The following is a 15,983-nucleotide window of genomic DNA, read 5'->3' on the forward strand; positions in this document are numbered from 1 at the left end:
CCCTTGTAGCAATATCTGTCATTTTCATCCTACATGTGAGCACACAGTGATCAAGACCCAATCATTTAGAAATTCATAATGTCCTGATGTATATTTCTCAGTTATATTGCTTTATTGGTTCATACGTAGCTTGGATATTGTTAAATGTTCATTTCTTAATTGTGGTAAAAATTAAAAAAACTGCACCCATCCTTATATTGTTAATTTAGTGTGTGCTGATCAGAAATTTTCACAGTAGCTGGTAGATACAGCAAACTGTGCATTGCTGCTGTCAGGAGTTTTCTGATCTTATAGAAATTTGATTGGTCTAGGTGTCAAGCTCCCTTGTGTTGTTGGTTATTCAGTGCGGCGTTGTTCCTGTGCTAGAAGGATGGTTATGGAAGGTGTTTTATTTTTCTCATTATTGTGAACCATGGACTCTAAATAATTACCTAACTTCCATTAGTGCATTCCATCCTTACTTTTATGAATGTAGAAAAACTATTTGTAAAAGTTTTGTGTAAATTATTAAGCCTAATTAATTATATTATTTAGAAATCATCGACTTTCTGAGAATTTCCACATGGTAACATGGAATTACATTTGAATTTTATGTTGGTTTTAGAGTAGTCATCCTGATATTCCACTAATCTTTATTTCAGAATTATTACATCATCAAGCAGAATATTGAAGGAGTTCAAGAAATACAAGTGTACATTCTGCAGCAAAAGTTTTGATAGGAGCACCAATCTTAAGCATCACCTTAGAGTACACACAGGAGAGAAACCCTTCAGTTGTACCATATGTACAAGGAGTTTTAAGCAGAAAGCTCACTTGAAAACTCACATGTTTCTGCACAAAGACAAGCCATTCTATTGCATTATTTGTGGCAGAAGTGTTGTTTCTCAAATAAAACTTGATGAACATAAAATAATACATTCATTTTCTGTTAGAAATTTATCTTGAAAGATATCTGTTTGCTGCAATTTGGTTTTATTTTTACAATTTTTAATTTTGTTCGAACCTCTGTGCTAGTGGTCATCACAGCATGCTATGATGCCAGGGGTTCCAGGTTAGAATTATTTGTCTTTATCAATTTCATCATATTCTTATCATCGTGATGAGCCAGAAATGGCAGAAGAGTGAGGAAAACAACCTAATCTTCAGTAGTTTTAATTTTGTGTTTACTTATGAGGGGAGTCCATTGGAATTTTTTTTTAAAAAAAGAAACAAGATAGGATGAGGTAAAAAGAATGTGGTTTCTTTTTCAGTGTAGTGTCTTCTTTCTATTTACACCTTCTTTCAATTTGAATGACTAACTCATAATTCCAGTGTTGTAGAAACATCCATTCTGAGACTTAGGAGTTCACAGCACATTATATTTTTGTCATTTTTATATTACTGTCTCTTTTATTTGAACGTCAAATGTCGAATAGATAAAAATCACTGCTGGCCAGATCTGGTGATATATGTTATATGTGTATGGTGGTGGATTATCGCTATCATTAGTTCCCCCTTTTGTGGTGAATGGCTTGATGCAGTATGGTCAAATTTTTGCACCATGCACCATCAATCATGACATTTCTGTTACGAAACTTTATAAGCAGTGGCCCTTTGCAATACCAAAACAGTCAAAAACAGCTTCCATTTTGATTTGTGTACTTTTTGCCATCGGGGGGGAGGAAAGTCAAGTGCTGCTTCATTTTGAAGTCATAATGATGTACCCATGTCTCGTCCTCTTACTAGAGTAGATACATTTTCTCAGACTTCTCATTAATTCCAAATTTTCATTCGAAATATGAACGCAATATTGCTTCGGAAGGGGTGTGAGAAATTTTAGCACCCATTGCACGGATGCGTTTCTCATCATCAAGTCTTCAGTCAACATCAGATGAATTGTCGATTTTGGAATGTCCCTTATCCCTGCTATTACAGAGACTTTAAATCTTCTATCTGATATCATTAGTTCTAATTTTTGAAGTGTGTGGTTATCCTTGGGTGGTAGCCCTTCTAACATCAAGAAATCTGTTCAGTACTCAATACTTCAGTGGCTGTTCAGCAATGGCTTCCTAACTTGGCAACAACGAGGTAGTAGAGTACAAAAAATTGAGTACCTGTGTAACAGTGTTAAAAATTATTCTGTCTCAATATGACATGTGTACGTGGTCATCTTGTATGGTATTTGAAATACACTTTGGATAAATGATGTCTGTTCTCTCAGTATTTTGATGATAATTGTGATAATAAAATTTATAATTTGTGAAGAGTGATTTGTTTTTTATGATTAATTTTGTGCATTCTATGCCCAACATTATTGAGCAGAATAGCTGTATGGATTTGAATGAACTGCACCATCTTATGACTTTACACTATTGACTTTTCACACCACATTTCTGTAAATTTTTACATCCAAAATATTTGCTTCCTTGAATTGTTTTTTGTAAAGAATCCACAGAAACAGCTTCCACTCAGTGTCTAATCATACAATATATGTGACAGTGAAATTGATGGATGTACACTCATAAAGGAAAATCCATGCCCAGTCAGGACTTCAACCTGGATTGATTGCTGATGAGATTGTGAGTTGAGCACGCATGCACACTTGTCCACCATGACACACCACTTATGTTATTTCCCTAAGAATACTGTGTAATTAGGAGTTGTTATCACAGAACCTGTTTTCACAACTTAAAAGTTTAGAAGTGTTTCTTAGTCATACAGGAAGAATTTTTATGGAAATAACATGGCTAGTGTTCTCAGAATTTTCACGTTACTACAGTCTCCAAGAGCTTAAGAGTTCTGAATTCACAATATCACCACCAATGGTCCCAGGTTGAAATCCTGGCAACTGCATGGGTTTTATTTTGTGGTTGTACCTTCAATTTTATCCATCCTTCAATCTTGCATCCTTGCACACAGAGGCTAGTTCTGTGAGTTCTTCCCAGAGTACATGATTGAAAGAAAACGGGAACTTGTCACTTGTCACTTGATAGTTGGAGGGTACACGATTGAAAGAAAACTGGGATTTGTCACTTGATAGTTGGAGGAAGTAGTTTTTCACAGAAAGCCAACATTGGAGTATCTGGCTGTTCAAAACAGAACCTTCTTGCTTAGATGCTATTAGGATCCTCAGCCTACCCTCTAAAGTTCAAAACACACTAAATTGAAAACTTGGTTGTCATATTACACCTCAATCTCTCTTTATATAAAAATGGATGTGTGTGTGTGTATATATATATGTGTGTTTGTTTGTTCAGCAATAACTCTCGAACGCCTGGAACGATTTCAACCAAACTTGGTACATATATCACTTGCAATCTCAAAAGAAATACTGTGCGGGTAAGACACCCCCCTGGCACCCCTAGGGGTTGGGTGGGACGAGGACATAAAATAGCATTCTGTTTCCTGACATTTTCATGTCATATCCTGCAAGTTATGCTTCCTGTCTAGTAAAAGATTAGGATAAATAAATACCTGGGCAATACTGCCAATCGGCTAGTTTTAAATAAAATACAAATGTATGAAAGGCATAGGCAGTATTTTTTATTTATGTGGTGATTAAGATTATTCTGTAACATGAAGTTAATAGTAGTTGCAGTCTTTTATAAACATTGTTACAAATATCTCAGATTCCTCTCTGTAGGTGTTTGCATAAATGAGAAATGCGATGTAATTTCACTGTAGAAAAAAATATGGAAATTTGTTAAATAAAAAGTATTTTTGTTAAATAAAAAGTATTTTAACCACTACTATTTTGAGTTCTTGTTACTGCAGCACCTAATTCACATATCATCTGGGAGAAAAATGTCACAGGTGCTCTTGCTCATCTAATGCTTAATTTATATTTATCTCTGTCTGTTGCAACAGATTGAAATGCATTAGTCTCAATCTGGACACACTGCATGTCAAACTTTCACCAGAAGAAACTGAAAACTTCACCCTTATGTGTTACAATAACAAGTTATATCAACTGCTCTGTTCTTCATTCCATAATTAAGTGTAGTCATTTTCAATAGTCACCACTGCAACAAAAGTTGTCCTTAAATAGACATGTGATTGAAAAAAAAAAAAAAACTTTTGTAATTTTCTTTATGAATATTTTTACGGGACTTCTGTTTTGCATATTTAGCTTTTCTATAAAATAGCACATTGCAAATGGTGATCAACCTCTGCATATAATATGGCCATCTACTATTATCAAATTAAAGCAAGTATTCTCAGGTTACCAGCTAGATTATCTGATGGTGAGTTCAATGTATTCACTCAAAACGTTGTCAGACTTAACATACCTGGTAACCCAAGAACCCAAAACACTTGTTTGAATCACATTACCAGGAAAGCTACAATTCCTACTTATTTGCAAAATGTATAGAGGAAATTTTATATTTTCTACTGCACATTTAAAGTCTCATGATTTGTAGTGCACACTTTTCATGTATTAAATTTTTTTAATATGTACAGATGTACAGTGAAAGAAAATTTATAACTCAAAGATGTTTATCAACTTTGAATTTAAATGTTCGTTCTGCATTTTTAGAATAATTTTAATATTTATGAAATGTGAAATGCAACAAAGATTAAATTTTATTAATTTTTATTTCAGCATTGTTAATGTAGCAAGCAGAGCTTTGGATAAAGTCAAGAAGTACAAATGTGGTACATGCAACAAAAGTTTTCTAGGGGCCACTGATGTTAAGCGACACATTAGAATACACACAGGAGAAAAACCATATAGTTGCAACACATGTGACAAGAGGTTCACGCGTAAAGCTCACTTGCAAAGACATATGTTGCTTCACACACCTGACAAGCCATATTTTTGTATTACTTGTAGCAGAGGTTTTATATCTGAAGAGTCGTTTTATGAACATAATGTTAGAGCACATGCATTACTTTTCATGTGACAACTTTCTACACACTGAGCAATATTTTAACTCTCATGTATAAACAATACTAGAAATAGTATAAAATTAGTTTAAAGAACTACTTACGCGAGTGAGTATGTAATTGTTGAAGAATGACGTTTCAGGGTACAACTACCCCCTTCATCAGTTTAATAATTCTTTCTAAGCACTAAAACATAATGCTGTGTTGTAAAGTGTAATATGAGGATTAGGCAGAGGGTTGGGTTAGAAACATTGGGTTAATCCTCATATTACAGTTTACAACGCAGCATTATGTTTTAGTGCTTAAAAAGAATTATAAACCTGATGAAGTGGGCAGTTGTACCCTGAAACGTCGTTCTTCAACAATTGCATACTCTCTCACGTAAGTAGTTCTTTAAATTAATTTTATACTATTTTTAGTATTGTTTATATTATATAGTGAGTAATAAGCACCCAGCCACAATATGTTATATTCTCATGTATGTTTAGCAGTTTTGCTAATCCTAAAATTTCAAGACCAATGAGAATTTTTAATTTTATATTTAGTAATTCTTCAATACATTTTATATACATGGTATTTTGTAATGTTCTTTTGGGTTAGGATAATTTATGACAAGAAGAGTATTTAACTTACCACAATGAAACTTGAACCAGTTGCAGCAGGAACTCAAAACAGTTTATTTTCACACCTACAAATATTCAATATGGCCCCTTAGTTGATAGAGTAGATGTTGACACGATATTCATGCCACACCCTTTACAAAATGGTCCTGTTGATATGTTTACTGTTCTGGTGATGCACTCTTTTAATTCTTCGATATCATGTGGCAGCTGTGGTTCAAACACTTTGTGTTTTATGTAACCCTACAAAAGAAGTCAGAGGTGCGGTGATATCGGAGGCCAGAGCATAAGGTGTTGGTCATGTTCAGTCGCACTAGGTGCATCCTTAATAAATTTCAAACAAAATGCACGTTGCACGGTGAGTGCGGACTTGTTGAAAGCAACTCCAGCATGCAAAAGGATAAATAAATTAATTAGCTCTGGGTAATGTCAGGCATGTGATCTATACCATGAGGGCCTGAGGATAAAAATAACAGTTCGAGTTACTGTTTCATCTGGTGCTGGTTTTGTTATTTTAAATGGAATACCCTTCTTGTAATAAATTTTCCCAACTCTGAAGAACATTATGTAACACCTTGTACATAAAATTCATTCAGACTTGAGTTAACTGTGGAACTATAGGGTTTCACTTCCCATCTTTCCCTGGTAATAGCATTTTTTGTCACAAAGGAAAAGTATTGACATTGATAGAGAAGTGAACGAGTAAGCAGTACACTTTACTCAGATCTGTAATGACTTGTCTTCATTCTTATTATGTTTGATGTTAGGGTGGTAAAGGAATGGCTTGTTTATACTCTGGAGGTTGTTGAAAGATGATGAGTACAACAGCACTAAAGATTATAAAAACTCGCACAATATCATCTGGTGAGCAAGTGTGTAGTATCCACAACCTGTGTGTCTTCAAAGATTCAGGCAATGTGAATATTTGCAATATTTATCACATCTCTTTCTTGAGAATTACACTTTCTATTCCTACACCTATGTATAGTTTTGACTGTATTTTATGCATTTCATTTATGTAACTGTCATCAATTGTAACAGTACCTATAATTTTATTAGCATTCTGCATATGGACACCATGCAGAATTTAATGTATAAATACTGATTTAGAAAATATTATCTCTGTTATGTAATACACAAATTCTGCTTTTTAAGTTGGACTGTGCATGTCTTATCTTGCTGAACTGAAACTGACATGTAACATTCTGATGAGGAAAAGTAGTGTAAGTGTAATTAATTTATACACATTTGTAACTTAAAAAAACTCACACGAAAGTACTTAACCTCAAAAGCAATGTAAGTGTAAAGTTTGGACGTATGTTGACTTGAATTTTGTATAGTTTTTTCTTCTGAAGTGTATAAGAAAATTCAGTACCAGTCATCAAGATCCCATGATTTAGAAATTTAAATATCCCAATGTATATTTATCAAAGTTATTTTGCTTTCGTTTTTACCTAGGAAACATGGATATGTTACAGATTCATGATTTATTTGTGGTAAAAATATAAAGAAATAGTAAAACCTTATTTCTTTATATTGTCAACATTACATTCTGAGGAGGCACTTTTACAGTAGTTGGTACAGCAAACCATGCAACTGTGAAAATTAAGAGTTTTCTGATTTTGTGAAAATTGGATTGTCATAGGTGTCAAGCTGCCTCCTGTTGCGAGATATTCAGCTTTGTGTTGTTTCAGGGTTAGTCAGAACGTTATTGAAGGTATTTTGTTTTTCTGGTTACTGTGAAGCAGGCAATAACAAAAATGACACAACTTTCATTAGTGTTATTTTTACCCAACATGATGTACAAAAGTTTATTTGTAAATATACAGTCTAAAATATTAAAGCCAATTATATTATTTTCTATAAAAATGTTATTTTAATCTTGAGTTTCTCAGAATTTAGCCTTCGGAACATGGAATTGTGCTTGAATTTTATTTTGGTCTTGGAGTATCCACCCTGAAATTCCACTAATCTTTATTTCAGCATTGTTAATGCATCCAGTAGAACATTGAGGAAGTTGAAGAAACACAAGTGTACAGTCTGCAGCAAAAGTTTTGATAAGCTCGACCATCTTAAACGTCACCTTAGAGTACACACAGGAGAGAAACCCTTCAGTTGTACCATATGTGCAAGGAGTTTTAAGCAGAAAGTTCATTTGAAAACTCACATGTTGGTGCACACACCAGACAAGCCATTTTATTGCAGTATTTGTAGCAGAAGTTTTGTTTCTAAAATTAAGCTTGATGAACACAATTTAATGCACTCAGCATGTTCTATTACAAATTCCCATTGATAAGTATGTGTATGCTGTACTTTTTTTAATTTTGTGTTACAATTTGTTGTTGTGATCTGTTCTTTCAGTATGTTGAGGAGAATTGTAATGTTAATATATTTGATAATATTTCAAGTGTGATTTGTTTTGTGTGGTTAAATTTGTGAATTTTATATCCCAAATTACTGACCAGGATAACACTATAGGTTCAGACGAACTACTAAATCTTATTTCTTACAGTATCAACTTCGCACATATTCATATGTACAAAAATATTAATTTGCTTGAATCATGAGTTGAATAATAACAGCAAGATTCCCTGATGATGAGGGCAATGTATGTGTTCAAAATGTTGGATTCTATTTGTGACTTAACCTAACTGGAAACCCAAGTTCACTTGTTTGAATAACGTTGCCATGAAAGCTACAATTCATACTTATTTTCAAATTGTTGAGAGGAGGATTTTATTTTTTGTACTACACATTTAAGGTCACATGATTTGTAGGTAACACTCTTCATGCATTAAAAAACTTTAATATGTACAGCGAAATAAAAATTATAGCTCTAAGATGTATATCAACTGAGAATTTATATGTTTTGCATTTGTAATTAAGATTAGAATAATGTCTACATTCATGAAAGTATGAAATGTGAAATGCAACATAAGATTAATTTTTATTAATTTTTATTTCAGCATTGTTAATGTATCAAGCAGAACTTTGGCTCAATTCAAGAAATACAAGTGTACTACCTGCAACAAATGTTTTCTAGGGTCCACTGATCTTAAACGACACATTAGAATACACACGGGTGAAAAACCATATAGTTGCAACTTATGTGACAAGAAGTTCAAACGGAAAGGTCACTTGCAAAGACATATGTTGGTTCACACACCTGACAAGCCATATTTTTGTAGTGCTTGTAGCAGAGGTTTTGCATGTGAAGAGTTACTTCATGGACATAATGTTAGAGTACATGCATTACGTTTCATGTGACAACTTGTAACATATTGAGCAATATTTTGACTTTCATGTATGTTTTAGCAGTTTTGTTAATTCAAAATTTAAAGTACAACAAAGAATATTCATTTTACATTTAGTACTTCCTCAATTTGTTTTATATACAGGATATTTCATAATGTTCTTTGGGGTTAGGATAATTTATGACAAGAAGAGTATTTCACTTATCACAACGAAACCAGCACCAGTTGCAACGGGAACTTGATTAGTTTATTTTCACACCTACAAATATTTGATATGGTACCCCAGGTGATAACGACCATGTTGACACGATATTCTTCTTCATGCCACACCCTTTACGAAATGGACCTGTTGATACTGTTTCCTGTTGCTTTGATGCACTCTTTTAATTCTTTGATATCATGTAGGAGCTCTGGTACAAACACTTTGTTTTTTATGTAACCCCACAAAAAGAAGTTAGAGATTCAGTGATATAGGAGGCCAGAGCATAAGGTGTTGGTCATGTTCAGCTGCACTAGGTGTGTCCTTAGTAAATTTCAAACAAAATGCACATTGCGTGGTGATTGTGGACTTGGTTAAATGCAGTTCCAGCATGCAAAAGGATAAATGAAATAGCTCTGGGTAACATCAGGCATGAGGGTGTGAGCAAAAAAAAAAAACTAAAAAAAAAAAAAAAACAACTTTTGAGTGACTGTTTCAGCTGGTGCTGGTTTCGTTGTGGTATGTGCAATATCATTCTTGTAATAAATTATCTTAACTCTGAATAACATTATGAAGCACCCTGTCTGTAAAGCAGGCCCGTAGCCAGGAATTCTTTGTAGGGGGGGGGGGGGTGAAGTCAATCCTAGAGGGGGCAAATTTTTAATATATTGTGTTGCATTGGCAGATAAAGCAGTGTACACAGAGGCACTAGTCCCCTCCCCCAAAAGAGATAAGTATCAGAAAAGGGATGGTACCTTGAAACTGCAACGAACAAAAAAAAAATGATGACCTTTCCAGATTGCCAAAGAATATAAAGTTTAACATAAATAGGCTAATAGGTGCTGTATCTACTTGATATTTACAGGTTGATAATGTTAATATGTACCAAAAGCTTTGGGCCTCTCTGCAGAACTGATTAAGGGAGCCCTTTATAAATTGTGCTTCATAATGTTTCCCTCTAGTTTACAGTATGCAAGATTTTTACACACAAAGGAATCTTAACGAGAATCCAACAACACCATTGTGTTGTGTTATGTTAATTAAATAATAATGGTTACATATTATTATACACTTTGATGAATTGTGTAAAAATTTGTAGTACTTTTTTTTTGTAGGCCTACTTGCTAAAACATTGGTTCCTTAGTCCACCACGGATTCTATTTCCTTCAAAGGAGAGACTTGCATCACTACAGACAATGTTTGCCTACTGGTTACGTTAACCATTTTGCAAAATATTGTGTGAATTGTATTATATTATAGTTGAAATACATTATTTTGACACCTGACAAACAAATAGGAATCCCTTGATTGATCAATGACTTCTTGGATTATAGTGTGATCATTAATATTTCATATTAAGTTTCATAGAAAGAAATTGTTTTAATAGGGTGCAATAATTTTACGGGGTGCCATGGCATTCTCTTTAAAAAAAAAATCATATAGATCGTTTGGCTCCCAGGGCCGACTCCTGCCGCCCCTTAGCTTTGACTCTGAACTTGGACTATAAGAATAGCAGATATTGCGAGCGGAGCGAGCAAGAAAATTTTATGAAATGTATTTTTTATTTGTACAAAATTTGAAATCGATAGGGGGCAATTGCCCCTCTGTGCCCCTTGCAAGTGCCCTTGACCGTCAGGAAGAAAATTCAAGGAACACGTAAAAATTAATTCCATCATGGGTATCCAATTGTCCTGCTATTCTTAGATTCTCCTAGTCTTGTTTTTTTACTTCAATGTTCACTTCCCCTAGAATGGACTTCCATCCAAGGTAGGGGTTTGGGGTACAATGCCCCCTGTGGTTGCAGCACTGCTTATGAGTGTCTCTTCATCAATTTCACATCATCGCTCATTGTTGCGATTAGCTAGAAGTGGCAGAAAAGCAACGCTAAGTAACAAAAATCAAATATCCATTCCCTCTCTCTACCACATGAATCACTATTACCAAAAGGTAGACTTGGGAAACAAAACTTGAAGCAGTTCCAAGTTCATAGCAACACATCCAAGAAAAACATCCGAACACATTAGGCACCTTTAATACAAGAATACTCAAAATGTCACAACTGTTCTAGATACTGAAAATTGCTAAATCATTTACCGAAGTCTGAATCTGGAAGGGAATTCCCCCCCCCCCCCCATTCCTGATACGACATTATACGGAATCCCATACATCCTAATAAATCACAAAATCAATAAGTGTCTTTGTTATGTTGCTAGAGTAACACGTGATATAATTGTAAAGATTGCTCCCCCCCTGCCCCCCATAGCTACGGGCCTGCTGTAAAGTCCATTTAGACTTGAGAGTTGGAACTATGGGGCCATAGGGTTTCGCTTTTCCCTGGTAAGAGTATTTTTGTCACAAGGCAATCACTTTTCTACCACATTGATGGAGAAGTGAACGAGTATGCAGTACATCTAAGCAGTACAGTGTAATCAGATCTGTAGTGCCTTCTTGTCTTCATTCTTATCACATTTGATGTTAAGAAGGTTAAATAATTGGCTCATTTATACTCTTTGAAGTTGTTTGTTGAAATATTATAAGAACCTTGCATGATATCGTCTGGTGTACACTAAAAGATGCACTGTGTAGTATCCACGACCTGTGCGACTTCAAAGATTCAGGCAATGTGAACATTTGTGATGCCATGTATTTGCAAATTATTTGCCACATCTCTTTCTTGAGAATTCTTTTTCTGCACCTATGTGCATTTCACTGTCATCCCTTATAGGAGTATATAATTGTTTTAGCATCCTACATATGAACACTATGTAGAATTTGATGTAGAAATACTGATTTACAAAATACTATCTCTGTTATGTAATACACAAATTCTTCATTTTACGTTGGACTCTGCCTGTTTTGTCGTGCTGCCATTTTCTAACTGGAACTAACATGTAAAATTCTCATGTGGAAAAGTAGTGCAAGTGTAATTCAATCATAAACATTTGTAACTTTTGTTAAAAAAAAATCATGTAAAAAATCACATGAAAGTACTCAATAAAGAAATTTATTATTATTATTATTATTATTATTAACATGAAAAGCAATGTAAGTGTAAATTTTGGATATCTGCTGACAAGAATTCTATGGAGAGTTTTCTTCTGAAATGTGGAAGAAAATTCAGTCATCAGGATCCATACTTTAGAAATTTAAAACACCCCGATGTATATTTTTCAAAGTTATTTTGCTTTATTTTTAGCTACGAAACGTGGATATGTTACACATCCATGGTTTACTTGTGGTAAAAGAAAATTAAAACAAAAAAAGAACACTACAGTGTGGCCAGAAAGTCCCTTTACACCCAAACTAATTGCGTGTAACATTGTAAGATGGTAAGATATTTAAGATTTTTGCGTCCCATCCTGATTATTGATATGACAACAGTGCTCCTCTCGTGAATTGCCACGTGTCTGCCGCGTGACTGCCTGCGGAGGGAGAATAAAGTAAGTGCGTTGACCAGTTCATTGTCGTGCATTTCCGTCTTTGGTGAACAAAAATGGCAGATACCTGTGACTTCACTTTGGAGGAGCGCTTAGTGACATGTGTATGAGTCCATGAACAGAAGCACAAAAAACGAAAATATGCCGCAGGTGATGGATAGGTTTCGTGAACAGTTCGGTAAGGAGCCACCAATTCGTCAGACTTTGATCACGTGGGAGAAGAAAGCTTTTCGCCTGGAAAGTGTTTTGGATGCCCCTCGTTCTGGTCATCCATCAACCGGAAAGGAAAAGTGTGCAGACGTTAGTGTGTCGGTGATGCGTTCACCCTGCAAGACGACCAGAAAACATTTTGCAGAACTTGGAATTGCCAGGATCACAATGCAGCTTCACATGAAAATGGACTTAGGCCTGCATGCATTCCGGCCAATGGCCATCAATAGGCGTATCAAGCTGTGCAGGGATCATGAAGGTGCACATACGGATGTTTTGGACAACTAACTGTAAATATTATTAATGTAGGAATGAAATAAGTAGAGGTTTAAAGGGACTTTCTGGCCACCCTGTATATTTACTTCTATTGTCAACATTGCATTCTGACCAGACACTTTACAGTAGGTTTTTTAACATGGCAAACCATGTAACAATGCAAAGTCAAGAGTTTTCCGATTTTGTGGAAATTGGATTGCCATAGGTGTCAATCTCCCTCATGTTAGTTATTCAGCTTTGTGTTCTTGCAGGGGTACTTAGAAAGTTATTGAAGGTATTTTATTTTTCTGGTGAACCTGGCTATAGAAATAATTTCTCAACTCCCATTAGCGTGATTTTCATTCTCAACTGGATGTACAAAAAACTATTTGTAAATATTTAGTGTAAAATATTAAGGCCAATTATATTATTTAGAAAAGAAAATGTTATTTTAACCTAGAGTTTCTGAGAATTTAGCCTTCCGAACATGGAATTGTGCTTGAATTTTATTTGATCTTGGAGTAGCCACCCTGAAATTCACTAATCTTTGTTTCAGCATTGTTAATGCATCAAGCAGAACATTGAGGAAGTTGAAGGAACACAAGTGTACAGTCTGCAGCAAAACTTTTGATCAGCTGAACCATCTTAAACGTCACCTTAGAGTACACACAGGAGAGAAACCTTTCAGTTGTACCATATGTTCAAGGAGCTTTAAGGAGAATTCCCACTTGAGAAGGCATACGTTGGTGCACACACCAGACAAGCCATTTTTTTGCAGTATTTGTAGCAGAAGTTTTGTTTCTCAAATAAAGCTTGATGAACACAATATAATACATACGTTGATGCACACACCAGACAAGCCATTTTATTGCAGTATTTGTAGCAGAAGTTTTGTTTCTCAAATAAAGCTTGATGAACACAATATAATACACACTGCATATTCTACACAGTAATCGTAAATTTTTGGTTGATTTTGTAAGAGTATATTTATATGATAAATGTGATATTAGCACTATTTGAAAGAGGAATATTTGAAGTTTCACACAGACCTTAAATATATTCGATGTATGTCCACTTGTGGCACAACAGATGTCCAGGCAGTACTTTCATTCTTGCCAAACCTTTTCAAGCATGTCTTGTATCAAGTTTCCGATGGCAATATTGTGAGATTTTTTCCTATAGGGTTTCATCAAAGTCAACCTTTACGTTCCTCCACTTCCATACACACTACTGGAACTGAGATATTGCCATCAAAAACTTCATGCCAAAAATGCTTTAGAAGGATTGGCGAGACACCTAGACATCTGTTGTGTCATACATTGGGACACACATTGAATTACATTTAAGGTCTGTGTAAAACTTCAAATATTCCCCTTTCAAATGGTGCTAATATTGTGTATTTCTGTTCATTATTGGTGATAATATAGTCTGACAAAATTGACCAGTTATTTATGAACAACCAGTATTACAAATTCCCCTTGATAGGTACGTATGTGTATGCTGCAATTTTATTTTTTTTAAAATTTTGAGTGAGAAGAATTGTAATATTAATAAAATTTATGTTTAAAGTGTAATTTGTTTTTTCTGGTTAAATTTGAATTTTATATCCCAGATTACTGAACAGAATAACACTATAGAGTCAGACAAACTGTTACATCTTGTTGCTTTACAGTATCAACTTTGCACCCATATGTACATACAAAAATATTCATTTGATTGAATCATGTTTTTTTTTTTTATAGAGAACCCACAGAAATAGGTTTGACTCACGATCAAATCTCACAAGATTTTCTATATACAGTAGACTCGCGATTATCTGAGCTAATTGGGACTGAGACTACCTCGGATATGGAAAAACTCGGATAATACGGAGATAATGTGCTAATAGGTCGTAAATGACTAAACAAAACTTAAAACTATAGTAATTATTTATTACTAGTATAACATAAATGAGAAGATTACTTTTTCAAAAAGTCTTTCATAGTTTTTTGGACTAACCTCTTTCCGCTCTTCGACGCTGCGATGTAACGCCAACACTGTAAGGAGAGTAGATCAAGCGGCATAGACTCTTCTTGCTGTTCAATGTAGGCTATAGCAGCTTTGATCACCTTCAGTCCCTCAGAATGTGATATTTTCGGGGTGCTCTCGTCGGTGTCGTGCTCCTCGTAATTTTCTTCAGGATTGATGACCATATCAACAATAGCGTCATCAGTCAGGTCCATTTGTTGATCTTGGTTACACCATTCGAGGACGTCTTCATTTTCGATTGGCATTTCCACTGGTAGCTCATTAGCTAGCTGGGCGAGTTGAGAGACATTTTCATTGTCCGATCCCGGCAAAGTTTCGTTGGATTTATCCAAGCCAAACAGGTTTCTCCATGATCTTTGAAGTGTTGAGTTCTTAACTTCATCGCACGCCGTCGCAATCCAATATGAAACATCTTTCACCGTTATTTTTTTTCAGAGCTTCCGTTACGCCCATCCCTTCATCCAATCTGGAAATCAACACCTGAAGAAGCCTCTGCCGGTAGTTTCTTTTCATAGTCTCAAGAACCCCTTGATCCAGGGGCTGTGTTAGTGAGGTCACATTAGGTGACAAGAACATGGCTTTAATATCGCCGCTACAAAGTTTGTTGGCGTCCGGGTGCAAAGGCGCATTCTCCAACAACAATACCGCTTTTGTAGGAAGCTTTTTTCTTATCAGAAACTTCTCAACCACGGGAATGAATTCCTTGAAAAACCAGTCATTAAAAAGTGTGCCTCTATCAATGCACTTTTTTTTTCTGTACATTGTGGGTTTTTTGACTTTCCAATCAGGAGGGGTCTTAACTTAAGGGAGCCAGATGTGTTGGCACAGGCTAAAATGGTCACGCTTTCCTTACTCTTTTTGAACCCAGGACCATTTTTTTCTGATTTTGCTGCCAAAGTCTTGCTAGGAAGCATTCTGAAGTTCAGCCCTGTCTCATCACAGTTGAAGATTTGATCCGATGTCAGTCCGTCAAGCAAAACAACTTCTTTAATTTTTTATTGAAATTCAGCAACTTCAGATGAATTAGCAGACAATTTTTCCCCAGTATTGTTGAGCTGTGTAATTCTGTATCTCTTCTTCCATCTGTCCACCCATCCATCGCTCGCGGTAAAAC

The 15,983-nt window shown here is 35.1% G+C and overlaps 1 protein-coding gene across 19 annotated transcripts in view; it reads left to right on the plus strand.

Annotated features, from left to right (window-relative positions):
• Positions 1 to 15,983, plus strand: part of LOC145992033 (uncharacterized) — a 280,869-nt gene that overhangs the window by 95,224 nt on the left and 169,662 nt on the right. Inside the window, exon 4 of one of the 19 annotated variants that reach the window (XM_083128146.1) lies at positions 8,453 to 8,812. The exons of 16 other annotated variants lie outside the window; for them this stretch is intronic. In XM_083128146.1, the coding sequence (XP_082984272.1) occupies positions 8,453 to 8,753 (301 nt within the window). In that variant the 3' untranslated portion in view covers positions 8,754 to 8,812. Of the gene's footprint in view, positions 1 to 641; positions 1,131 to 4,582; positions 4,908 to 8,452; positions 8,813 to 15,983 lie in introns of those variants that run through there. 2 more of the 19 variants (XM_083128144.1, XM_083128140.1) reach the window with 2 other exon arrangements.

The sequence above is a fragment of the Lepisma saccharinum genome, chromosome 9, assembly GCF_977018435.1.
Source record: "Lepisma saccharinum chromosome 9, izLepSacc3.1, whole genome shotgun sequence".
Classification (NCBI taxonomy): Eukaryota; Metazoa; Arthropoda; class Insecta; order Zygentoma; family Lepismatidae; genus Lepisma; species Lepisma saccharinum.